At 40.9% G+C, this 27,333-nt stretch overlaps 1 protein-coding gene across 3 annotated transcripts; it reads left to right on the top strand.

Moving 5' to 3' along the window:
• Positions 1 to 1,462: 1,462 nt before the first annotated feature.
• dus2 (dihydrouridine synthase 2) lies at positions 1,463 to 26,736 on the top strand. Of its 3 annotated transcripts, none has more exons than XM_075469227.1 (17): positions 1,463 to 1,535; positions 4,130 to 4,267; positions 4,357 to 4,402; positions 5,200 to 5,291; positions 5,370 to 5,413; positions 8,830 to 8,890; positions 8,966 to 9,013; positions 9,134 to 9,199; positions 10,066 to 10,136; positions 10,600 to 10,686; positions 13,874 to 13,930; positions 14,667 to 14,835; positions 15,888 to 16,009; positions 16,132 to 16,272; positions 23,286 to 23,373; positions 24,655 to 24,728; positions 25,901 to 26,736. In XM_075469227.1, exons 2-17 carry the CDS (start codon positions 4,148 to 4,150, stop codon positions 26,163 to 26,165), a joined length of 1,551 nt encoding a protein of 516 aa, XP_075325342.1. In that variant the 5' UTR covers positions 1,463 to 1,535; positions 4,130 to 4,147; the 3' UTR covers positions 26,166 to 26,736. The 3 variants fall into 3 exon arrangements, with proteins under 3 accessions (XP_075325342.1, XP_075325344.1, XP_075325343.1); XM_075469228.1 differs by lacking the exon at positions 1,463 to 1,535 and adding an exon at positions 1,777 to 1,850; XM_075469229.1 differs by lacking the exon at positions 13,874 to 13,930.
• Positions 26,737 to 27,333: the final 597 nt, after the last annotated feature.

Genomic DNA, 27,333 nt, shown 5'->3' with positions numbered 1-27,333 from the left:
TGATATAACATGTACCAAGCAAGTATGGCCACTGATATATCCATTGGAAAGAACAAAAGGAGTTAGCTTTGACATTGGCCATGTTATGATTATTGAGTTTTTGAATCATCCTATATGTGTTAGAAACAGCAGAGGAAGTATACGTTTGTGGTATTTGTAAAAACAGTCTATTCTTCAGTTAGCCATTTAATCTAGATCATTTTTGAGGAAAAATTGTCCCTTGTGGTTTACATTGTTGAGATTTAGACTTGAACAGACCATGCTAATCTGTAAACCCTCAAGCTATGTCTCCTTTCTATTCTACATGCCAACAAAGCAATGCATTTACCTTTTGAAGTTACTGTCTAATACATATATGTATTTTTTACTTAATAGGAATATATCTCGTTCCCCATTTGACCGTTTATTTTAAAGAGTAATCGCATCTATTTTGAACTTTTTTGCAGCTGAGTGGTGTCTCCATTTTTTGGCTACTTTATTCTGTAATACTATGCTTTTCAATTTAGTCTGTTTAATCGGTTACTGAAATAAAAAAAAAGGAAACACTTCTAACCTAGCTATAATAAAACTGGGACACAGTCTTATTTGTTCATATCCAAGTTTATTAGTCTTTATATATACTATATATAGTTGTATTTTTCCTCTTTTTTCACTTCTACATGAATGTAGAGCTCATCTGTACTGTCACAACTGGAACCTTGACATAAGACTGTTGGATTTTAACACAAAACCAAACATGACTGCTTGCAGACATAAGTCAATGAAAATATTTGGTCATCGAGGTCATCGATTAGTGGTGATTGCTGTAAGTGAAGATTTCTGACATTTTGGTCTTCTAATGAAAAAACAGATTAGATTTTCATTTCAACTAACAGGCTTGTTTTCATTGTAAGTGTCCTTACCCAAACCATAACTGCTTTCAAAGGTTACTGAAATAATATAGATCTTTTTTAAACAAGAATGTTCAGTACATAAGTATGGATTAGTTCTGCCATTAGTTGAATGAATGTATGAATGGATGAATAAATAATGGAGAAAATCACAGCACAGGATCTGCTGCAGCTGGTGTCATCACAAATTTATCTTCAAATAAAAGCACATTTACGCTGTATATTTCTTGAAAAACATTCAGTGTTTACAATGAGATTATAACATGGAACATTAACTTAGATGGTTTTGAATGCACTTTTTTTGTAAAAATGAAAAACTACAGCAGCACAATAAATTGATTTGAAATTTGAACTGGACACATGGTGCTTTTTGTCTGTTGGAGCGTTGATGATGGGCTGAGGTACTGAGTATGTGAAAGAAATTAGAGATTTCAATGACACTTGAATTTTTCAACATAAATATATATGTTCGAGTGAGTATTTTTTATATACTGTATATATAAATATATACTGCTTTATAGTGTTGATCTACGTTTGTGTGCGCAATACGTCATGATGACGTACAAGGCTAAACAGGAAGTTTGGCAGCACGCTTTATTTTCTGGCACATGACCACACGTTGCTGTCATCAATACATAAATGCCGGTGAGTTTAGTTCACTGAAAGTTTTGCATTACACATATATACATACATGTACAACCATATAGCCACAATATGTTTAATACCTTAGGTTAAAACCTTATTGAGGTAAGGTAACGTTGAAACAATTTTGAAGGACCCTGCTAGAGTGTTAGCATAGCCTTACTGCGATCAATTGGTTCCGCCAAATCTCATCCAGAAAAATTGCAGTTGTCATGTTGCACGATTGACGGTCAGCGAATAGACTTGACAGAGCATCAATTCAGCGTTTCTTCAGTTCATTATCGTGTTGTCGTCATTTCGGCTGAATTCTGATTTCAGGTAACTGCAGCAGTTTTGATTAAACGATTAATAAACTGAACAAATGCTGCTCGACGGCCATGACACTTCCCGAGCTGAGTTGTTCGAAAGGTTGGGATTTTTGTTTTATGTCTTGTATATTTTTTGACGTTGGTTAGAAAATGTAATATCAGTGAAGAATTTAAATATTCTTTTTAGTCGTGTTCACCTGTTAAATCGAAGTGACTTAATCAGCTGTTCCTTTTAAAAAGAGTTTACTGTGGTCATCCTCTGACAGAAAACAGGGTGCACCGTGGCCAAAAGAACAGATAGCGCTGCCAACTTTTGAGAGGAATTGGGGAGGAAGTTGGGAAGGTGCGCACGGGGGTTGGGTGGGGACGACGACCCAGTAGCCCCTCAAGCCCCTTAATGCTAAGTTATGTGTGTAAAAATGATGTACTTCTTGTACGTTATCGTTTTTTTTCTAAGTAGTGACACCTTCTGTTTGAGAAGAAAACTGCAGTGTGTCCATTACAGCTCAAGCTCCAGTATGAACAGTTATTGCTCTGTTTTGACATCACAATTCGTTTCTGCAATGATCAATGCTGCAAGCACTTCAATGTCCCCCTTAGAAAGATGAATTGCTGTCATGTTTTTAACAAACAGTGTGTGTAGGCTTCAAATCAAATCAAAATTCAAATCAAATTTATTTATATAGCACATTTCATGTACAAAACAATTCAAAGTGCTTCACATAAAATAAAAGCTTTGCAGCAGGGAGTGGAAGAAGCATTAAAAATACATAAAAGAATATAAAGAGAAACAAATAAAATAATTTAAATGAATTTAAAAACAAGCAACAGTCTAGATAAGTTAAAATGTATTTCATGCAGACACATGAGAACAGAAATGTTTTTAACCTGGATTTAAAAATGTCTCCATTTGGTGAAAGTTTAATCTCCACTGGCAGTTTGTTCCACTTGTTTGCAGCATAACAGCTAAATGCTGCTTCTCCATGTTTAGTCTGGACTCTGGACTGGACCAGCTGACCTGAGTCCTTGGATCTAAGAGCTCTGCTGGCTTTATATTCTCTGAACAGATCACAGATCATGTGACTTCACGTGACTAGGTCACAGTGAAATTTGGGCTGTAAATTTGGATTGAAATATATCATGAATAATGAACGTTTTTTTCTGTCTTTTATAACATGGAAACAAAACAAAATTACAGTCAGTTCTTATTCAACGTAGTCACACCATTGTTAGCAGGAAAAAAATACAAAGAATGAATTAAGGCTTTGACAGTCGAATAGTGTATTTTGTTTTTAAATGAACTAAACCTGACTCCCTGTGTCTTTATGGATGTTTTAGAATTTGAACAAACTGTATCTTATCTAGCTGGTACCCTCCGGCTCTTCCAACATCCCATTTGTCTGTTGTTTTCCTCTCTCTCCAACCCAAAACTTAACAAATTTCTCCCTCTTTGATCTTATTCTATCTAATTTATTGATCTATTTTCTACACAGACTTAATCTAGTGGGTTGTTTGAACACAAGTGTGCTTAAAATAAGTTTTATTCATGTTTTTTGCTCTGACAGCTTCACTTATGCTATTAGTTCATAGTCTTACACTGTATATTATTTTGAACTATGTTTTCATTTTTATTTTATTGAGTTATTTCACCTTATTGGGCTAATATTGTTCATGTATTATTTAGATATTTGCTGAAACACAATTTCCCCATTTGAGTTAAAGAGTTTCTTACACAGCTATAATAATTAGTAAAGTGTGCCTGAAACATAAATGAAAAAGAACTTTAAGAACCACTGAGCTAGACTACCAGACTAGCTGGATAAAGATCCCTCCTCTTCACCAACCTAAGACCTGTAGATGAAGCAGGATCTCTCAGCAACAGAAGTTGAATTATTCTCCAACACAACCAAGCAACACATCACTCTGAGATGCGGATGATTAAAGCTTTTGAACCAGAGCTCTGCTGTTGTTAATACTCACTAGGTCATCTTTAAAGACTAAAAAAAAATACAAGAACAGACCAATGATTTATATGAACCTAATAGAAAAGCTGAGAAAGTTTCAGAGCAACAGAGACACGTATTGTTACCGTAGAAACTTATCTACACAGTTCCACGGCGCACCGCTCTGGTGTCAGAATGATACATGCAATATTTGGAATGAACTATTGTCAGTTATCAGTCGCGCTCAATGCGTTAAAGTTGGCAGCCCGGCCAGCAGATCATTCAAAAAGGCAGTGCTTTAAGATGAAACTTTGTGTGACTATTGAATCATCTGTGCTGTTTTCAGATGGACTGAGCTGCTATTATGGCAACAGGCAGGCTGACTTTCAGTAATATCACTGCCCTGGCCCCGATGGTCCGGGTGGGAACTCTGCCCATGAGGCTGCTGGCTCTGGATTATGGAGCTGATGTGGTTTACTGCGAGGTGAGGACACGTGTTTTATCAGAAACGCACAATGTGTCAGTGCGGCTGTCAGCATTACAGTGTTGCTGATTCTCTGTTGTCTGTCCCAGGAGCTGATTGACATCAAAATGGTCCAGTGTCAGAGGGTGGTAAATGGTAACAATACTTTTTGTTCAAGTCCTTATTTTTTTCATTACTAACATCTGATAAATAAGAGTTTGCAAGATGGGCAAGCAAATTATTCTTGTTTTCAAAGTATGCGTTAGCTTTGTCGAAAGTTTGCTTCACGTGAACTTTTTTCCCCAACAAAAGGTAGGATTGAATGTGACTGAAAATGTCACAAAAAAAGGGAAAAATGTTAATTCAATTAATTTTTATTTATATAGCGCCAAATACAACAAATGTAATCTCAAGGCACTTAAATAATAAAGTCCAATTCAAGCCAATTGGAGTTGTAATCATAATAATTTATAGAATAATCCAATTCATTCATAAAGAGCCAATTCAAAAACAGTTTCCTAGCTAAGGAAACCAACAGATTGCACTGAAACTTGTCTTCAGTCCAATCTCCCGGCCTGAGCGTGCCTGAGGCGACTGTGGAGAGAAACGACTCCCTTTGAACAGGAAGAAACCTCTGGCAGAACCAGAACCAGGAAGGGTGGCCATCCGCCTCGACCAGCTGGGGTTTGAGAAGACAGAAAGGGGGGGACAACTATTTTGTTAATTCAGTTTGATTATTTGCTACAAAAGCTACACTTATAATATAATGACATATTAAAATTGATTAATTCCAGTTATTAAATATCCAACAGTTACATAATTCATTTTGAAGGTCATTTAAAACGAGTCTGTATGGATTGAACCAGTGTAATATATAGTTTAATATATTAAACCAGTGTCTTGTCTGGCCATCGACCCTGACACACATTTGTCTTTGTGTGCCTGTTCGTCAGAGACGCTGGGGACAGTGGATTTTGTAGCTCCAGATGATCGTGTGATGTTTAGAACATGTGAGAGAGAGAAGGACAGAGTGGTCTTCCAGATGGTGAGATTGGACACATTTGAGTTGCTTTCACTTTGCTGAAGGTTAACACATAGTACTGAGTCTTCTTTTTGCTTTTAGGGAACTGCTGACCCAGACAGAGCGTTGGCAGTGGCCCGTCTTGTGTGAGTTTGCATCCTCATCACTGAGCCTTCACTTGAAAGTCTTGTGAGATACTTGTAAACGTTTCCCCTCTGTAATTCCTCTGAAGTTCTTTTTTTCTATACTAAATACAGAATGCTGAATTTCCTCCTCAGACATTGTAAGTTGCTTAAATGGCATTTTGTCAGATGGAGCCGCAGTCAGAAAATCAGGGTTTTAATAGAGCAGAGCGACAGTTGGGAAATGCTTGAAGCATCACACTTTCTGACATGTTCAACCAAATGAGAGCAGCTTTATTCAGAATTTGGCTGAATTAGTTTACAATTAAACTGTTTTTACAAAAAGATTAACAAAGATGGAACTACTTTGGAGCACGTGCAGAGCACCTAGGCCAAATTATACTACTAGCAGTTTTTAAGGCCTTTGGAAATGTTCCAGTCTGGAGTGAGATATTGACTAGATGAGCGAATTGTGGTAACAAACTGCTCAGCACAGACTGCAGATGGTCTCTGACTGTTTTGTCAGTAACAGGTGTGAAATGTGTCAGCTCTAGGTGTCCAGCTGGCTGCAGAGTAGTTATTTGTGTTGTGGAAATTATTGCATTTTTAATGCCTTGAACTTTGTCATTAAAGAATATTGCAAACTCATCACACTTAGATGTAGAAATGAGTTCTAAAGGCAGTGAAACTGGAGGGTTTGTTAATCTGTTTACTGTAGCAAACAGGACACGAGAGTTGTTACTGCAGTTTTTGATGATTTCAGAAAAATAACTCTCCCTTGTTCTACGCAAAATCTGGTTGAACACACATAGCTTTTCTTTGTAAGTCTCATTATGAACCTGGAGCTCTGACTCGGCTCTCCGGCACTCCCTTTTCTGAGCCCTGACCGACTCTTCTTTTCTCCTTTTAACCATTCTAACCACAGGTTAGATGACGGTAGTAGGACAGTTATTATATTTTCATCACCTCCAGCGGGGTGCACAGTAAAGCAAGTTCAACATAACCAGCGTCTCCAGCATTAGCTGGTTTAACAAAACCTAAAACCCCAGTTAGACATTATGGGTATCACTATGGTGGTTCTCAGCTTTTTTTTGTAAGATCAGGCAAGGAGTGTGCGACTTTTTATTAGACAGTTTGTCACCACAAAATGCATCTCCTTTAGTCAAGATAAATAATTAGTTGAAAATGGAAATAAGAAATAAGCAGTAACTGAAACATAGGCGTTCTTAACCTTCAAATGTTTGCATTTACACATAAAACTCAGGAAGATTTTTGTGGTGTTACATTCTCCTAAAATGAAGGACACGTGGAAATAAGTTGAGTTACAATGAAAGGTTGGTGATTCAAACCCTGGCTTCCTCAGACATGTCGAAGTGTTCTTGAGCAAGACGCTCAACCACGCATTGCCTCTGATGTCTCCATTTGTCTCAAATAGATGAGAGAAATGCTATAGAAATACAGCTGGGGCCCTATACAGCCCAGTAACCATTAACATTTAGCTGACTGTGGTAAATACTACTAATAAGACTAATTCGTTTGCTGATCTGGTCTCTACTGACTGCAGTAAAATTGAGACAAATCGAGCATAAAACTGTTAATGTAAGTATTAATGTAATATTCTGGATTTCCTTTTCAACAACATAATACCTGTACCTGCAGCGATGAGACACATACAACTAGTGCCACTCTAACAATACAACTTGTTCCAGATATTATATATTGTTCCGAGAGAATGTTATCGGGAGGAGAATCACACAAAGGCAGCACTTACTAGGCAAGGCAAGGCAAGGCAAGGCAATTTTATTTATAGAGCACAATTCATACACAGGGCAATTCAAAGTGCTTTACAGCTACATAAAATCACAAGAAGGCAATAAAACCATTAAAAAGGAATAAAAAAAATAAAAGAAAGAAATTAAAAAAGAAAGAAATTTAAAACCCATTAAAATAATCATTAATTCATTTAAAAGTTAAGAGTGCAGATAAAATACTTTCAGGTGTCATATGCACAGCTAAATAGAACTGTTTTCAGCCTGGATTTAAACATTGTCAGAGTTGAGGTCTGTCTCACATCTTCTGGAAGACTGTTCCAGATTTTAGGGGCATAAAACTGAAACGCAGCCTCACCTTGTTTAGTCCTGACTCTGGGCACCAGCAGGAGACCCCTCCCTGAGGTTCTCAGAGCCCGAGTTGGTTCATATGGCTCTAACATGTCAGAGATGTACTTTGGTACTTGACCGTGAAGAGACTTGTACACAAGCAGAGCTGTTTTAAAGTCTATTCTCTGAGGGACAGGAAGCCAGTGCAGAGACCTGAGCACTGGACTAATATGGTCGTATTTCCTGGTTCTAGTCAGGACTCGAGCAGCAGCGTTCTGGATGTACTGCAGCTGTCTTACAGCCCGTTTAGAGAGCCCAGTGAGCAGGCCGTTACAGTAGTCTAACCTGCTGGAGACAAACGCATGGATCAGTCTCTCTAAGTCTGGTTTAGACACTATTCCTTTGATTCTGGCAATGTTTTTTAGATGGTAAAAAGCTGATGATGTTACAGATTTAATGTGGCTGTTAAAGTTCAGGTCTGAGTCCAATATTACCCCGAGATTTCTAACTTGATAGTTAGGTTTTAGAGAGAGTCTCAAGGTGACTGATAACACTTTCTCTTTGTTTCTGTGGGCCACAGACAATGATTTCAGTTTTGTCTGAGTTTAGCTGGAGGAAATTGTTTTGCATCCACACACTGATCTGTTCGATGCAGCGACACAGTGTATCTACAGGCCCGTGTTCTCCTGCCGTCAGTGACACGTAGATCTGAGTGTCATCTGCATAATTGTGGGAGGACACATTATAGCTGCGTATTAGCTGGCCTAGTGGAAGCATGTACAGATTGAACAATACGGGTCCCAGGATTGACCCCTGGGGAACCCCACAGGTCATAGCCATTTGGTCTGAGACACAGTTACCAATTTCAACAAAATATTTCCTGTCCTCCAGATAGGACTTGAACCAGTTTAAAGCATGACCAGAGATTCCTACAGGTTATTTACATCCAAAACCTTCTCCAGAGCAGCTCATGTGTTCATTATAGCGATTGGTTTCTTTAAACAGTATCAACAATATTAAACAATATTATTTGTTGTCATGCTGGTTTCATTTGACAGAATAATGATTAAGTATCAGTAAAAACTGAAGTTTCATGTTATTGATACACTACTGTCATTTTCTAAATGAAAGTTCTCGAGACTCCATAAATTCCAAAAAAAAACCTATATGTGTTCATGAAAGTCTGCATATCTTAGAACAGACAGTCTATGTCACACAGTATCGCATGTGTGGAAAATAGTAGGAAACAGGAAGCACTTCATAGCCTGAGAGGATGAGCCAGCTGCTGTGTGTGCCACGGCTGAACCTGGCACATCATGTGCTGTCGCTTTTGTTGCACAGGGAGAAGGATGTTGCTGCTATTGATGTGAATATGGGATGCCCAAAGGAATACTCCACTAAGGTGAGTTGAGCGTCAGCCTGCTCTTGCTTTGAGCTCTGACCGCCTGGCTGACCTTTCATCCATCCTGTCTTGAAGGGTGGGATGGGAGCTGCTCTTCTGTCGGATCCTGACAAGATCGAAGCTGTGAGTACCTCCACTAAAAGATCATTCATTGAAAATCAACCTCTTTCACAAATTGATAGTTATATTAGACAACAGTTGCATTGCTTGTTTCTGGACCTTGTACTTCCCTCTTTCCTGTAGATCCTAAAGAAGCTTGTGACAGGAGTTTGTAAACCAGTGACGTGTAAAATCCGAATACTCCCTTCGGTAAGATGTGACATGTGAACTTCTTTTATTCCAAATGCTCATTAGTTTTATTTATCAATTCACATTTGTTTTGGTTGTATGTAATTGACTTTTTTGATAGATGGTTGTTCCTATACCTCTTTCAGCTGCATTTCAGTGATGCCAATGTAAATCCTTTGGTCGCCATTGGTAACCACATATATTCCATGGATTTTACCCTGATCAGGCCGACTGTCAGAAACACTTTTAAAAAGCCTCCCGTTTTGTTTGTGAACTCTAATTTATCAGTCACTTAAGTGCATAAGAGATATTAGTATTATTGTTATTATTTTACTGTAACATATTTAGAACATGGCACATTTTCATTGTTTCTCTTTAAATTCATAGAACTGCTCTGCAGCCAACAGTAGTACCCTACCAAAAACTAGCATAACCATTTCTTTTGTTTGTGAGCTCTGTGTGCCAAAAGCAAACATAGTTCTAGACATAAGATGCATAAAAGAGTGGACTGACCTGCTCCTACTGATGAGCTGATAAACTGTCCCGTTACAGAGATTCGGACCACAACTTATTTTGCCTCCGCCTTGATTATTTGATCCACTCTAAAATTTGTTTGTAATTGCACATAAAAAGGAAACACGTAAGACTTGACCTTCAAAAGAATAATGGAACATTTTCAGTTATAGAACACATTAGAGATTAGACTGCTCTGGATGTCTACTACAGACTAGGATTTTAGCCAGAATTCAAATGTATGTCCACAGAAAATCTTAGTAAATTCAGTCGGATCATAAATATCTGCTGACAAGAAAAAGGGAAACATGAAATGACAGATTGTTGTGGGATGTGAAAAATGAAAAGTTCAGCATCCTGAAATGTGTTTTCAGCTAAAGGAAACAGTCCAGCTGGTCCAGAAGATCGAAAAGACCGGTGTTGCTGCTGTCGCTGTTCATGGCAGGTAAGCTGCTGATCTGGACAAGTTAGCATGCTTCCCTTTTCATTTTCTTTGAAGTGAGTGCTCAAAACCAAAGCATACGTGTAACTTTTAACCTCGATGTTTATTTAGTTTTGTATATTTGTTATTTTCATACATGCATGAAAATACATTTCTGCTTACTTACGTAAAGAACGATTAATTTTTTTTGTAACCTTCAAAACTTTGGGTTAAATTAGGGAGAAATAATATAGTTTGCCCTGCAAATTTAATCATCCTAGAGGTGCATTCATGTCAGCCACATCTACTTTCAGTTGTGTTTCTAAAATGTCAGGAATTTAAAAAGACTTAAAGTTCTTGTTTTATTCCACCAACTGTCAAAAAGCAAAGAAAAACAACCAGAAGACAGATATACCAGGTGCTCAGGAAGTTTTTGCTGCGTGCAGTTAAACCTCATTAATGTTATTTTCATATCTGTGTTGTTCAGGTTCAAGGAAGAGCGTCCCAGACATCCTGTCCATTGCGATTACATTCAGGCCATCGTTCAGGCTGTTTCAGTCCCGATCATTGCAAAGTAAGTAATGATCAATGCATACAGATGGGATACTCCTCTCACTGTCAGACAAAAATTAGTCTACAGTCCTACAAAATTCAGTTTTAAAGGGATAGTTCGCCTCTTTTGACATGAAGCTGTATGACATCCCATCCATCCATCCATTATCTGCCGCTTCTCCGGGGATCGGGTCGCGGGGGCAGCAGCTTGAGCAGAGAGACCCAGACGTCCCTGTCCCCGGCCACTTCCTCCAGCTCTTCTGGGGGGACCCCGAGGCGTTCCCAGGCCAGCCGAGAAACATAGTCTCTCCAACGTGTCCTGGGTCTTCCCCGGGGTCTCCTCCCAGTGGGACGGGCCCGGAACACCTCACCAGGGAGGCGTCCAGGAGGCATCCTAACCAGATGCCCGAGCCACCTCATCTGACTCCTCTGGATGCGGAGGAGCAGCGGTTCTACTCTGAGCCCCTCCCGGATGACCGAGCTTCTCACCCTATCTCTAAGGGAGAGCCCAGACACCCTGCGGAGGAAACTCATTTCATCCGCTTGTATTCACGTAATATTCCCATATCAGCAACATCATTTATGAACATCTTCTTACCCCCTGCTGCGTCCTGTGAGCAGAGTTCCAGCCTCGTTTTGGCGTTGATGAAGGTAGTCCGGCTAATTGGCTGGGGCTAGAAAAATAAAGCGTGTTGCTTCTCAAAACAATATGTGTTCAAAAGAGTAATACATTTGCATCACAAAATTGTCCGTCCAGAAAAAGTCAGAGCTCACATTGCTTGGCGCTATTTTCTCTCCCTTCATATCACTGCGGGCTGTGTAAACTGTGCAGACTGAAGTGCAGAGCGAGCAGCAAACACCGTAACAGGTGCAGCTATCGCTAGATTCAATTCAATTCAATTCATTTTTATTTATATAGCGCCAAATACAACAAATGTCATCTCAAGGCACTTAGATAATAAAGTCCAATTCAAGCCAATTGGAATTCAATTAATTGTAATCATAATTATTCATAAAATAATCCAATTGGATTAACAATAGATGGCTGAACGCATTGATATGAAGGGAGAGAAAATAGGGCCAAGCGATGTGAGGTCTGACTTTTTCCTGGACAATGATTTTGTGATGCAAATGTATTACTCTGTTGAACGCATATTGTTTTGAGAAGCAACATGCTTTACTTTTCTAGCCCCAGCCAACTAGCCGGACTACCTTCGTCAACACCAAAACGAGGCTGGAACTCCGCTCACAGGACGCAGCAGGGGGTAAGAAGATGTTCATAAATGATGTTGCTGATATGGGATGTTACACAGCTTCATGTCAAAAGAGGTGAACTATCCCTTTAAGAATGTCTGTAAAGGTAATACTGATCAGACTGACTCCCTGACATGCAGATCAGGGGCCTCATGTACAAAGCGTGCGTACGCACAAAATAGTGGCGTACGCACCTTTTCACGTCAACGATCAGATGTATCAAGAACAAAAAGACCATGGAAATGTGCAGTGCCTCACGGCAGCTTCAGGGCTGGCGTACGCACTTTTCTCCAGCTGTTGATTCTTTGGCGACACCTAAGGTGATGTTGGGAAACTGTTATAATAAATAAATGTGAAAACAATTAGTCCTCAGACAGTGATGTGCACATTTGAGACACATGAACAATTAATACTGATAAACAATTAATACACCCATGTGTCTCCATTTACACGAGTGGATATAAAAGCATGCGCAAAGTGGTGCAATGCATACCATTAAAAACAATGGCTGCTTTAGCAGTATTAGAAGACTTTGCAAATGGTGCAATTCGAAGAGAGCGTGTATTCACTACAAAAGAGAGGATTAGCTGGCATATGATGGAGACTGATTACTCATTAGCCGTTTTGAGGGAAATCCTCCTAGAACTGTGCGCAGAGCTGCGGCCGGCGTTGGAGCGCAACACAACGCGGAGCCATTCGCTGCCTGTGCCCATACAGGTGATGTGCACACTGGGGTTCCTATAGCAACCGGGGCATTCCAGAGGGAGCCGGCCAACCGATTGGGACTGTGCCAGTCTACCCTGAGCCGAGCCATGCCAGCCGTGTGGGACAGAATTATCCGCATCTCAGCCACGTATATCAAATTCCCACAATGCAGTTGAACAGGCCAACATTAAAGCTCAATTTGAAGCGAGAGCCGATTTTGTAATCGGAGCTATCGACTGCACACACATTGCTATAAAAGCGCCATCACATGATGAATTTGTATGTTAACAGGAAACATTTTCATTCGATCGATGTACAGATCATATGTGATGCGTAAATGCAATTAACCAACATTGTGGCGAGGTGGCCTGGTTCAACGCACGATTCATACATTCTGAGTAACAGCATCATTGGGAACAGACTACAGGCTGGCACTGTGCGTGATGGGTGGCTTCTTGGTGAGTAACTTCATTCTTGTAATTGTCCTAATATTATTCCCCGTGACGCGCATTGAGTATGTGCGCCCCCAATTTCTATCCCGCCTTCACAGCATCATTATTATATTATATATATTAGTCGGTGGTTAAAGTTAGTTTCTTGCTGTTTTTTGCTGGTTAATCTTCAGTTTAAGATCTTTCTAACAAGCCCCTGATCGTCTCTGTGGGCAAATGTTAATAAACCCTGTGTGTAAAGTGTGAAATGTCTCAATCAGCCTCACCTTTTCTCCGGCGCACTTCTGCACGTTACTGTATGAACACGTTGTTGTGAGTTACACAAAAACATCATTTGCGTATTTAAGTAGGGGCGTGGACAGGGAGGAGTCGGGTGCTCCGACATGTGCGCTCAATTCCACGTTGATTGGGATGTACAAACGAAATGTGCTTGAATTGATGCGTGCGCACAGATTCGTACATCCGACGTTGGAGGTCATTTGGGTTTGAGCGTACGCCAAGTTTCAGTTGGAAATCCACACAAGTCTTTGTACATGAGGCCCCTGGACTCTATGGGCAGCTTACTGTCTGTTGGAGGACTCATTGTTCCTCCTTGAACTTAGGGTAGTTGTGTTTGACTGTTGATTATCAGATGGAGAGTAGAGGATCGTCTAAACATCATCAGTGGCTTAAGAGGTTGCACAATGCCGTATAACAACACTCACAAATCTCTTTTCCAAGGTCTCAGATATGATGCCTTCCAAAGTTGCAGTTAGGAATTCATTGGATGTTTTGTTGTTTACTTTGTTCTAACTGTAGAGAACCCTCAGCTGTGTGCAGCAGCATTGGACTGAGTATCTTTGTCTTAAAGGCGGGGTAGGGGATCTTTTTCTGGAACATTTTTTTACATATTGCTTGAAATACTCTTCACACCCTCATTGCAACCAATTAATTAAAAGTTTTGACACAAATATGAAAAGTTTTAGTGGCCTCTGGGACGTACAATCTAGGAAAAACAGTATCCAATCATTGTGAACGGACCGTTCACAATGATTGGATACTGATGCAGTCTATCAAACTGCAATCTGCTCCTCCCTATTGTTTCTGTTTCATTCTAATTTTTTTTGTAATTCACTTGGTTTGGGTTGGGAAAAAAAGATCTTTTCAAAAGTAAGTTTGTTTTTTGTAAATCATTTTTCAGCTTTCAGACATTTGACATATTTTTGTTTCCATAAATGGAACACAAACAACTCATTTCAAGACAGTAAAGAATGCAAGTCGAGCCAAGTGTGTATATACATATACATATATATATATATATATATACATATATATATATATATATATATATATATATATATATATATAAAAATGACATCCATAGACAGGAGTTATGCCCAAATCAGAGATGAATTTTAAAAAAAAAGGGAAACATACAATAATGATATGACATACAACAAAGCTTTGATTAAACCTTTGGGACATCACTCCTCTGAAGCAGATTTAAAGGTCTTACCTTTTTTTCTTTTTTTTTTCTACAGTTAAATAGACCGTAATGACCCATTCCAGAGGACAGAAATTTAATGTAAGAACTTCTTTTTTTCTATTTTAGTGGAGGATCTCTGGATCTTGTGAAGACCAACGCAGACATAGAGGAGTTCAAACAGGCAACCGGGGCCTCGTCAGTCATGTTGGCCCGTGCCGCCATGTGGAATGCATCAGTATTCAGCAGCCTGGGACCAATCCCTGTGGAGAAGGTTATGGAGGACTACTTGAAATATGTGAGTTGCTTTATGCTCACCTCTTAATTTTGCATCGCCAACAGTCTTAAACAAGTAACAAGTGAGAAAAGTCTCACTTTGGAGAGGCTTGAATTAGCATGTTTTGCACGTCAGCATGATTATTGATTTTATCTCAAATTGTATCTCTGCTTGACTCTATTTTTAGTTTTTCTTTTAGTTTTTGAGGGACAGAGCTGATTAGACATGAGGACACAGTGGTAATTTTTGAAAAAAATTTATTATTTACCCAAAAATGCAAAAAAACAAACAAAAAACACTTAGGGCCTTTAAAAGAGGTCATATAAACAGAACTAAACTAAAGTCATAACAGCAACTTAACCTAACAGGATCAACAGAATCAAACTGACCTAACACCCAAGAAACAAAGAGGACTTAAATACTGGCTGATCAGACCAGTCTGACACATAAAGGGGAAACATCAAAGGAGCAAAACCAGCAGTTGGTTGCTTCAAATTACCGGTAATCAAACACAAGAGTAACTAAATGGGTAACTCATGAATCAAAGAGAATACAAAACATTCGAGATAAGATACATAATTACCCCCCCGATGTAGCTGCGGTTGTTATGGCCCAACCAGCACATCCTGTATGTAACTACGCTGCATTCCAGAACGCGTCTTCTCCCTGATGCCAGCAGCCCTCAGCAGCCAAAAGGACGTCCCGAGCAACGGAAAAAAAAGAAAAGAAATTGAACAAAGTTGATCAAGTAAATCTGTGTGCTACAAATAGAAGGAATGTATTTCAACAATGTCAAATAATTCTAATGTGTAAATAAGCATGTGTAAGAAAGATGACTCCTGTTGTGTAAAAGTGTTGGTCCGTGGGGGTTATCGACCTCAGAGTTGTGTGGCTGCAGGTGCGGCCATCACATAGTTTTACAATTTGAGTTGTCTTTGCACATCCATGTGGAGGTAATACGGCTTCCTGCTTTCTTCACGTAAAACACAAAAGCAAATGCTGCTTTGTCAGTGTAAAGTTTTCCTTGGTCGACAGAAAGCTGAGCGTATGTCTGATATTGTTATTTTTCACAGGCGATCCAGTATGACAACAACATCTTCAACACAAAGTACTGCCTGTGTCAGATGCTGAGAGACAAGGTGGAGTCTCCACTGGGGAAGCAGGTGCAGGCGGCTCAGACCAACGCTGAGATGAGGTGCTTTTTTTTTCTGATCGCTGAAAACCAGAGGTGACACTGCTGATTGTCAGTGTCTGGTAGTAGGCATCTGTCTGGAGTCATATAAAGTCACATGGTGCAAATTCGTTTCTGTGCTGCAGTGAGGCGTATGGGCTGCAGGAGTTTTTCCAGCAGACTCAGGAACAGCTGCGAGCCAGGCAAGATGCCTGGCAGAGCAGCAGCCAGCCCGACAGGCCTGTCATGGATGGAGACGTCACCACAATGGCTGTCAAATTTGAACGGTTAGTTTATCATTGTTGGAATTAAAAATAACACAACACAAATTTACAGCAGCAACATTTCAATTCCAATGATCAGATTTGTGCCTCCATAGTCAAGTCAAATTTATTTATATAGCACATTTCATGTACCAAACAATTCAAAGTGCTTCACATAAAATAAAAGCATTGCAGCAGGGAGTGGAAGAAGCATTAAAAATACGTAAAAAAATATAAAGAGAAACAAATAAAATAATTCAAATGAATTTAAAAACAAGCAACAGTCCAGATAAGTTAAAAGATAGCGTGCAGATTTCATGCATAGACACATGAGAAAATAAATGTTTTTAACCTAGATTTAAAAATGTCTCCATTTGGTGAAAGTTTAATCTCCACTGGCAGTTTTATTTAGATGGTGAGAACACTACTTTATATCTTATCACGTTACGCTAAACTGGTCAACAGGGGAGTAAGTGGACATGGAAGGGGGCTGTTGGGGTGGTCTGAATGGCGAGTCTGGAAGGAAGTGTATCAATAGTATTCATGACTGGATTATTCTTTAATACTGATGAATTCTACCACGTTCAGAGAATACAAACCCAGCAGAGCTCTTAGATCCAAGGACTCAGGTCAGCTGGTCCAGTCCAGAGTCCAGACTAAACATGGAGAAGCAGCATTTAGCTGTTATGCTGCAAACAAGTGGAACAAACTGCCAGTGGAGATTAAACTTTCACCAAATGGAGACATTTTTAAATCCAGGTTAAAAACATTACTTTTCTCATGTGTCTATGCATGAAATCTGCACGATATCTTTGAACTTATTTCGGCTGTTGCTTGTTTTTAATCATTTTAATTCATTTTGATTATTTTATTTGTTTCTCTTTATATTATTTTATGTATTTTTAATGCTTCTTCCACTCCCCGCTGCAATGCTTTATTTTATGTGAAGCACTTTGAATTGTTTTGTACATGAAATACAAATAAACTTGACTTTGACTAAAGTTATGACATATGAATAACGAACCAACAATGTTATTTTCCTGTGTTAACCATGGACTACAAAAAGAAACGGCAGGAAACATCGGTTTTAAAATGCAGCTCGTGATTTCACTGAGAACCTGAAAGAACATGTACAAAGATATAAGGCACATTTAGTACAGTTTTAAGATTGGACTGAAAGTGAATCTTTTGAGAGTTCCATGAGACGTCTGTCTCTCGTCTGGCTGCATCAAAGCGAGTGTCCTCTTTGATTTACTTTTGTCCAGATAAGGAAGGGAGTCCAGTTTGTCTATTGATTCTCCCATGTCTCCTAAAAGGATTTGTTGTTTGTTCAACGTAGTTAGCACTAAGGCGTTAATGCATACACACTAGTTTATGGCGCAGGTCTGGGGAAACAGAAACTCCCCAAATACTCTCCAAAGGGCAGAGGTTGTTGTAAATGAGATGATCTCTGTCTTTTCCTTGGTGTAGAAATCCCCCATCTGGTCCTTACACAAACATTACCACACAGGAATGTTGCCGAGCCTCCCGAAGGTTTAAGTTTTGTATTAAACCCACATTTGAATAGACTACACCAGTGCCACCCTCACCTCTGTGGGGCGACAGGTAGAAATCACTGCCCTCGCTGTCTTCCGATCCGTCTTTTTCCTTTTTGTCTTACAGCGAACCGTCAGTCTCGAAGTGCAAATTCTCACCCTCTGAATCTTCACAGGTTAAGATTTTAACCAAAACATCTTCTCTTATTAAATGATTCTGATTCATTTTCTCAAAATCTCCCCTGGACGTCTTGAATATACAAACTTCAGCATAACTGCATGACCTAAAGGTCATCCCCATTAGGTGTTTTATGTCATTCACTTCCTTATTAACATACGGAACGAGAAGTTTCTTTCATTTGGGGAGAATCGGTTGCTATGCGCCGACCTTATCGGCAGCAAGTCTGTGTAGCTCTCAATTTTTCTCATCGTTTATATGATTATTTGTCATTTTTCATTTTTTGTTTCTATCTAAACATTTTTAGTTAGTTTTTATTGATCTGCTTTTTTGTTTTAATTAATTTTTTGACAATGTGCACTACTACTAAAGCAGTGTACACAAGAGAAGAACTGTTGGCACTGTCAAGGATTGGACGCGGAATTAAACATCCAATTCCGACCGAGCTTAAAAAGCTGTACCGTGGATGCAGAGCTGGAGCGAAACTAAAGGCAAAGAGGCACAACAGGAGGTGGAGGTACAAACCTTTTCTGCCCTCGGTGATCATGGGAAACGCTAACTCGCTACCAAACAAGTGTGATGAGTTAGAGGCGCTTGTGCGGAACCAACGGCTGTATAAGGAGAGCAGTTTGATCTGTCTGTCTGAGTCCTGGCTGAACGACAACACACCAGACTCATGTGTGGACATACCCGGCTTCACAGCCGTACGAGCGGATCGAGACCTGAGTACGAGCGGCGGTAAGCGGAAAGGCGGGGGTGTTATACTGTTCTTTAATCAGAGATGGGTAAACCCCCGCAATGTGACCGTTAAGGAGAGGGTTTGTTGTCCAGACATCGAACTGCTGTCAGTTGGTTTCCGTGCATTCTATGCGCCCAGAGAGTTCCCATACACCATCATCATCGTTGTTTACATTCCACCGAGGGCGGCACCTGCAACGGCGTGTGACGTCATCCATGACGCCGTTGCTAGGATACAGACCCAGCATCCTGAGGCATTCATTGCAATCACAGGGGATTTCAACCACGTCTCTCTATCCTCCTGTCTGACTGGCTTTGTACAGTATGTGGACTGTCCAACACGTGGAGAAAAGACATTAGATCTGTTCTATGCTAACGTGAAGGAGGCTTACAGGACAGTGTCTCTTCCACCATTGGGTAGATCTGATCACAGCATGGTCTATCTACACCCCACATACAGACCGTGTGTACAAAGACTTCCTGTTACTACCAGATCTTTCAGGAAGTGGTCACCAGAGGCGAGTGATGCATTGAGAGACTGCTTTGATGTCACAGACTGGGCTGTACTGCTGGAGGAAGATGAAATGGACATTGACATGGACAGGAGGGTCAGCACCATCACAGACTACATTAACTTCTGTAGGGACACTGTGATTCCAGTCAGGACTGTAAGGTGCTATCCAAATAACAAACCATGGATCACCAGTGACATCAAAGACCTCCTGAACCAGAAAAAGAGGGCGTTCCAGAATGGGGATAGAGAAAGGCGGAGGAGTGTACAACAGGAGCTTAAAAAGACATTACGTCGAGCTAAGGTGGAGTACAAGAAAAAGGTGGAGAGACAGCTGGAGAACAATAACACGAAGGAGGTGTGGAGGGGCATGAGGACCATCACTGGATACAGACTGAAGAACTCTCAGTCTGTGGAAGGTGATGTGGACAGAGCCAATACTTTCAACCATTATTACAACAGGTTTGATAGTGTAGCTTTTCCCTCCTCTGCTGCTGCTCCCTCCACCCCCACCACTACAGCTGCTTCCTCTATCCTGCGTCCACTACCCTGCTGTACTTCCACCTCAATGTCAACCTGCATCGCCAAGCCTCCTCCTCCGCCTGACTGCACCTTTACCTCTGCTGTCACCAACGAGCTTCTTCTGTCCAGCTGTACCTCCACCTCTGCAGCAACTTCCACCGCCTGGTGTCCTGAGCCAAGCTACACCTCCACCTGTGTGGCAGCTTCCACCACCAGGCATCCTGAGCCCAGCTGCACCTCCACCTCTGCGGCAGCTTCCACCACCAGGCATCCTGAGCCCAGCTGCACATCCACCTCTGCGGCAGCTTCCACTGCCAGGCCTTCTGAACCCGCCACACCTCCATCTGTGCGGCAGCTCCCACCGCCTGGCCTCATCAGCCCAGCTACACCTCCACCTCTGCGGCAGCTTCCACCGCCTGGCCTCCTCTGTCCAGCTGCACCCCCATCTCTATGGTTGATAGCAACATCACTCCTGTCGCCATCCCTCCGCTACAACCTCTGTGTCTAGCTATGGAGGAGGTTGGAGCTGAGCTCAGGAGACTTAAAGGGGAACTCCGGGGCATTTGAAGCGCAATCCCATTGCTAGAGGTTGTCAAATACTGATAGTAGGTCACAGACAGGTGCAAATCGGCGCTCCCTGTGCGGAGATTGCGCTGTTCGCGCAGCCTGTCATGCGAGGCTAATACGTGGTGGCTAAGGGGCAAATGCTAACCCTTCCACGTAAAACAACAACTTGCACACTGCAGAAACGTCACACCACTTTATAAACCATCCGACAATAAAGTCACAAGCCTTACCATCAAAACCATATGCATGGTTCTCACATTACTGGCATGGGGACGTTACAAAACAACTTTATAAACAGCATGTCACTTACCGGTTGTCGGTAGGCGCGCGTATGTGAAAGCCCAAAAGAGTCAATGGATGATACTCCCATATACAAAACAATTATCTTCTCTAGAAAAACTGCGTTCAAGTATTTAAAACATTACAACAATACATGCCCAGTAATATTGTTGTAATGTTTTAAATACTTGAACCCAGTTCGAATTTTCCGACTTTAGACTCGGAATTTTGAAAACCTGCCGACGGCAGCTTTAATGGACCATAAGTTGAGCCTAACCTGACACACCAAATGGTTTATTACTTGTAATCTAATGGTTAGGGACCCTGTTTTCACAATTCTCTTTGAATTCCAATTGGCTTGTAAGGGAATGATGATCTTAAGTGACACAAATTAAATACACCCTCAAAGTTGCAAGCTTTCAATGCGGCGGAGCAGCAGCAGCTCCACCCAGACCTCCCTCCGGCACTCGTTTCAGCCGCTTCCGTCGGTCACTGCCCAGATCTCATGACCATAGGCAAGGGTTGGAGCGAAGATGAACCAGTAAATCCAAAGCTTTGTCTCCCGGCTCAGCTCCCAATTCACCACCACGTAGCAGAGCAGCACCCTTACCGCTGACCAAGCCCAAATCTGTCTGTCCATCTCTCGCTCCAACTAGCCATCACTCCTTAAAGGGACAATGTGTAATTTCTTCCCCCATCTAGTGGTGCACTTTTATTTTGCAAAGTCGAATGAATTTGCTCTCTGGCGCCTCACGTTTTCAAATGTGCGTTGCAACTCGTTGAACTACGGCAGGCGGTATGTGTCAAGATTCAAGAAGCTCACGTTGCCTTTTCAATTCTCTTTTTTGGCTTTTTTGGCGACGAGGATCCCTTCTCCTGTGGCATGGCATAACTATGGTCTTCCATTGCGAACAAAAGTGCCGGCCGTTCAGGCTGGTTTATACCAGAGAATGTCTAATGGAGTAGACTGGCTCTGTTTTTACCTGCGTGCAAACGTGACGTCAAAATGGGGAAAACGCCATTCCAAGTGCTTTATGTCCCTCTCGGCACTTCGTCGTTTTTCATAGACTGGAAGGACATGGCAGCCTCCATAGAGCTTGCCCGCTCTATGTAGATACAGACAAGTTATTCTTCACTCAGGAGGATAAGTGAGATCATTTTACACCAATGAGGACTAATTTATGAATGAATATGTTGATTTGAGCTAATAAATGACTTAATATATTACACAGTGTCCCTTTAACATGTTCTCCAGATACGTAAACTCCTCCGCTGAGGCAGAGACTCGTTCTTCCCCCGAAGGGAGAACTCTCCCTTTTTCAGGAGGAGCACCATGGCTATCATCCTGACTGCTCCCCACTCAGCTGCAAAGCGCTCCAGTGCACGCTGAAGGTCGCGGCTTAAAGCCAACAGAGGCACATGATCAGCAAAAAGCAGAGACACATCCCAGAGGTTCCCAAACCAGAGGTTCCCAAACCAGAGACACCCCTCGTCCCCGCCCGCCGGGCTTGTTGATTGGCTTGGACCGAAAAAGGAAATCCATCCATCCAGCTTGTTCACAACCGGCTATAACCTTAGCCACAAGCAACCGTAATATGTAGTCCTCTGACCGTACAGCAATAACCGCCTGGTCTCACTACTGCATGTCTGCCCACAAGACATTTTCCAACTTTTTCTTTGTTCATCTCTGCTTCTTCGGTTTCACACCATCGGCTAGTGCTGTGCGATATGGAGAAAATGTTACATAACGATCTATATCCCAATATAGTATTTTTTTCTTAAAGTTATGTGTAAATGAAATGAATTGCAATTTGTAAATGGCAGTGGCGTCTGTGATTTGGCGGTGTCTGGGGGGCTGCCTGTCATAGGGGATGCCTTCAGTCAACAATGCGTTCAGGCTCGTTTGTTGTTTTTTTTTTTTCTTCCTTTCTGGTTTTGAGGTAGTTTGTCGCATCTTCATGCTGTCTCTGTGCTGTTCTTCATGTCGCGTCTTTAAGTGATAGAACAGATTAGACATGTTCGAGTCGCTAGTCACGACTTGTTGGCGGCTTGTTTAGCAAATTACCGTTGTCTGACTTTAAATCCAAACCAAACGCGCACTATGGAATTCCGGTTCCCTCTTTTCGGCACTAATTCCTATATATATCGTGATGTCCCACAGCACTGCCGTTGGCTGTTTTTTTTTTCGTTCCAAAATGTGCTGCGCTTTATGTCACTTCCTCTCTTCCTCTCTACGGTGGGGCTCACTGGCAAGTGTAACAAAAGCCAGGTTTTCAGGTGGGCCAGAGTTCGCTTGTTTGTTCCACACCAGAGTACGGATGAGCTTTCACACCTGCCCAAAGAGGCAAACTATCATCGGAAATGAACTCTGGTCTGGACCAAACAGTGCTAGTGTGAAAGCAGCTTTACACCCCCTCCTGGGACCAGTTTGCCACGGGACCCCCCTGACAACACATCATGGGGGGTACTCCCCCACGTTATGGTGGCAACTCTGTGGAGGGACCTTATTAACGCAGGGAATTTAAATCCTTTACAGGAGTTCAAGTAGATGTGACAGAAATCAACTCTAAAATGATAACGCGAATTAAGCAGGTATGTGGTCCTGTATGGCATCAAGGAATGCTGATGAATGTCTACACGTGGTGTACTCTCATTTTTTCTGTTGCACCTGAGATTAAAGGGGACGTGGCTGTGTATGTGTTTGCAGGAGGTGTTACCCCCCTCAGATCACACCAAAAATGTTCCTGCTGGAGTGGAGCCGCAAGGAGAAACTGCAGCAGCCGTTGTATGAAACGGTAAGAAAATGTAGAGAAAACCTCTGTTTTTATTAGAATTACTACAATTAGCTCTCTGTTCAGTCTTTGTTGGCTTTATATGTATGAGCTAATACATCACCTGGCAAAAATGAGGACATTACTACACTTAGAGGATGTTCAATCAGCTTTTTTAATTTGTCAAAAAATGAACAAAGCACAGGTGAAATGAAAACCCATTTATTTAGTAGTTCTGGCTTGGTAAAACATGATCCTCTTTCCCATTTGGGTGCCTTATCAGTGCCAAAAAGACATTTTCATTGACCTGCTGCTGTTCCTCCTGGTTCACACTTGCCAAACGGATGTGGACCAGGGTTGCATGGCTGTGACCCTGTGACACACATCCAGCACTTCAAATCATTTCATGCTGACTTCTTTAAGTTTGACACTGAAAAAGTTAGCTGTAAATAATTGAGGCATTCCTTCAGTCAAACAAATGTTTCGTCTGGAAGTTTTCAGCTTCATACAATTTTATGTTGGACATAATATTGATAAAAATATGAATCAAATTTTTGCCAAAATGAATCCAACAGGTGTAAGATTTTTCTGTCCACCATGATGAAACTGTGGTATATGATTAACCCCTTTGAGAAGAAAGCAACTCAAACTTGTAGAGGAATCTAAGTCAGGCCCGTCCACCTGTTCACATCATTTTTTTGTATTCTTATCACCTCCGATCAATAGTAGGGATTTCATGAAAATGACTGGGCTTTGACTCAAACAGATTTGTGTAGATGCTGCACAAAGTCTTTTTATTTGTATGCCTCACAGTACCCCATGTTCACATGTGGAAAAGTGTGCTGTCACAGCAGAGCTGTTTGTGTTTGTTGTGAACAAGCCGGCTGAAGCGGACGCATTTCTGTTCTCGGTCCTGGCTAATCGATGAGCCGGGTTTTCTTCCCCTTGTGCTTTTTTCCTTCCTTGTCAGTGCTTTTGGACAAAAGCACCCCAAACGGGTAGCTGTTGTAACTGTGTGACTATGTCCAGGCGGTTCGATCCGCTATCGAAAGAGCAGTGTGAAAGTAAAGCAGACCAAATGAAGATGTGGGAGTCTTTTGGCATTCCCCGCCCAATCAAAGCGAGTCTCCTGGATTGTCCTGATGTGAAAGCATCCGATTACGATCGAACTTGCGCTCTGAGTGCTTGTTGAACATGGCAAACCAGTGTTGGACAAAAGCTGAAACAAATCCTATTTCATCTGTTCGAGTAGCTGCATGTTGTGGCTATGATCAGTGTTTCAAAGTGAGTAAATTGTGTTTGCAGGTGCAGCGGTCTCAGGATCGAGCTTTTCAGTCTACTGTGACTGTAGCAAAGAAGAAATACCGGTCCTCACTCTGGTCAGTACAGTCATTATGCTTCATCTAACCATCCTGAATTAGGTTGATGGTCATAACAAGGTGAATAATCTGCTAAAATGCTAGAGACTGTCATGGATCAAGCTTTAAATGTGAATAAAACAATCATCTGTGTAACGCAACTGTACGCAACTTGTACCTCGTGGCGTTATAAGAGTAGAGTATCATTTATTAATCCCGAGGGAAATTAAGGTTTCCAGTAGCAAACATACATCAATACATAATACACACATCATTACACATATATCAACCATATAGCTCTTCCATACATTCAGCAAAAAGCCAGATCTCACACACACACACACACACACACACACACACACACAGTATGTGTTTTTTGTCCTAGTGAAAAAGCGCAGAGTCCTAGTGCAGAGAAGTTGTTTCAGATTATTTGGGGGGGGGGGGTTATGCAATGAACTATTTTAGTTCCCAAAAATCTTCAGGCTGTTGATTTATAGTTGCATTGGCTCTATTCATTGTCCTTCAGAGAGTACATCACAGTGACTTACTTAGCAGGTACTTTTAGCTCAAGATCATTCAAATTGAGGAGCAGCATTTAAGCTTCACCATAGTAAGAAACTCAACTTTATGAAGGTTACTCAGGAAATATTCTGCCTTGGAATGTTTCTACTCCTTTTGGCTACACGAACAAAACTGATAGTCTTCACTTCACATTGTGATTCATTTCCCCCCTAAATAATGAAACGTGTTAGTGGAAATTACAAAGAAACACAGGTTTTCACTGCAGCAGAAACAAATGGATTTGCCATAAAATACATTGTCTTCAGTAATTTTTCTAATCAGAAGAGAAACAACAAATTCATTTAGATTATTCTAAATTTGATATTTTATTTTGGCCATGAAATGCCCCCCAAATTTGCAAAATTCCTGTTTAGGAGGTTTAAAAAAGGGTTTTTCTGTCTGACTTTAAAATGTCTGCTGATTGTTTCTGTTGATTCACACACTGAATTCTTGGCTGATTGTTGCTGCTCTTTGCCGTCAATAAGCTGAAGATATTTAGCTGCTGTAGATGTCTGCCAACTGATGAAAATTGACTTCTCTTACGAGTTTGTGTTTTTTAGTCTGCTCTAGGTAAAACAGCATTGAACCTTTAAGAAATAATTTGACCTGCAAAATGGCTGTGTTGTTTCCAGGGAAAAATCCAAGAAATTTGCAGAGCAAGCGGCCGCCATAGTCTGCCTGCGAGTTTTGGGAATACCAGAGGGTCGCATTGGAGAAGAAGACTCTGGCCTGGTCTGTAAGAGGAAGAGGGAGAGGAAGATGAACGGCAGTACAGAAGAAGAGGGGAGAAAGAAGCTACATGTAGCCAACACCCGACAGGAAACAGAAACCTCAGAGCCCACTGTGGTGACGAACAATGAAATTGAAAACTCAGCCACACCTCAGAAAGAAATGTAGACTTCATCAGGATCTTGTAAGAACATCCAGCTTTTTCAGTTCAGTTCTAATGGATGGATGTTGGAGAGTAACCTTTAATTGTCACATTTTCAGACTGACTTGATTCCTTTCCTATTGCGCTATTATGAAGAAAAAAAAGAACATTTAATTTGAACACAAGCAGACGCTGCTGAAATCTGCCTTTATGACTCTGCTGGGATTGGCTCAGCCAGTCAGCAAGAAAAGGGTCTAAACCACGATTCGGATCCATGGTGTCTTACTTTTCTTTTCCTCCTTCAAAAGTTTGTTCCAGATGAGACTTAAGCTATTTTTTTTTCCCATACTTCCCGTACATCACCATTGACTAAAGATAGGATACCATGCTTTTATTAATACGTCTCTACCTCTGGTTCCATGAGCTGTTTTCAGATTATAGTCCACACACTTTCTTTCTTTCTTTTTTTTTGTGCCATGCTGACGTATCGGCCACTGTGTTTTTCTTTCATTTTGTGAATACAAGCTCCAAACTGTCATTTATGCTCCTCATGAGTACTGTCGTTATACCTAATAAATGTTTCTGGCAGAAATCCAAGCTGCTTTTATGCTCATTTGCTGTTATGATTAAGGCCACCGAGTATTGACTTTTGAAAACCAGTTTAAATAAGTTTCAAAAAGACCTGAATTGAGCCTGATAGATGTACACTATCAGTTCAATGATTCCTTCAATAATACTGGGAAATTTGGTTAGCATACCAGTTAAGAGCATTGAGAAGAAACCAATCGGTACTGCGGTGTTGTGTCATCCTGCTTTAAATCTCACCTCTCTGAATTACCATAAGTGTTGCAAACAACAATACCAGTCAAAAGTGATTGACATATCTACTAATTAGTTTACAGTTATATTTGGCACTGTCAATAATATTGATTTAATCATAAGTATAACAGGGTGGCCGCGGGTCCTTAAAAAGTCTTAAAAAGTCGTAAATCAATTTTCCTGAAAAGAAGACCTTAAAAAGTATTAAATTGTCTTAAATTCAGATTGCATGGGTCTTAAATATTTGTGTATTTTTCTTTTTGCTCTAAAGGAACAGTATTTTTTTTAAATATATTTACTTGGTTTTATAAGCTTGTTCTTGGGACTTAAATGTTCTGAAAATATTGTAATCAATTTAATTTAGGACAGTGATGA

The sequence above is a fragment of the Odontesthes bonariensis genome, chromosome 7 (genome assembly GCF_027942865.1).
Source record: "Odontesthes bonariensis isolate fOdoBon6 chromosome 7, fOdoBon6.hap1, whole genome shotgun sequence".
Lineage (NCBI taxonomy): Eukaryota > Metazoa > Chordata > Actinopteri > Atheriniformes > Atherinopsidae > Odontesthes > Odontesthes bonariensis.
The sequence above is the reverse complement of the archived record's forward strand: the minus strand, read 5'-3'. Positions and strand labels throughout refer to the sequence as shown.

Excerpts from the sequence above, each read along its gene's own strand:
- dus2 (XM_075469227.1), top strand. The coding sequence starts at position 4,148 with ATGGCAACAGGCAGGCTGACTTTCAGTAATATCACTGCCCTGGCCCCG. Across the intron at positions 8,891-8,965 it reads CAAAGGAATACTCCACTAAG|GGTGGGATGGGAGCTGCTCT; the intron begins GTGAGTTGAGCG and ends CCTGTCTTGAAG. Across the intron at positions 16,010-16,131 it reads CAGACCAACGCTGAGATGAG|TGAGGCGTATGGGCTGCAGG; the intron begins GTGCTTTTTTTT and ends TCTGTGCTGCAG.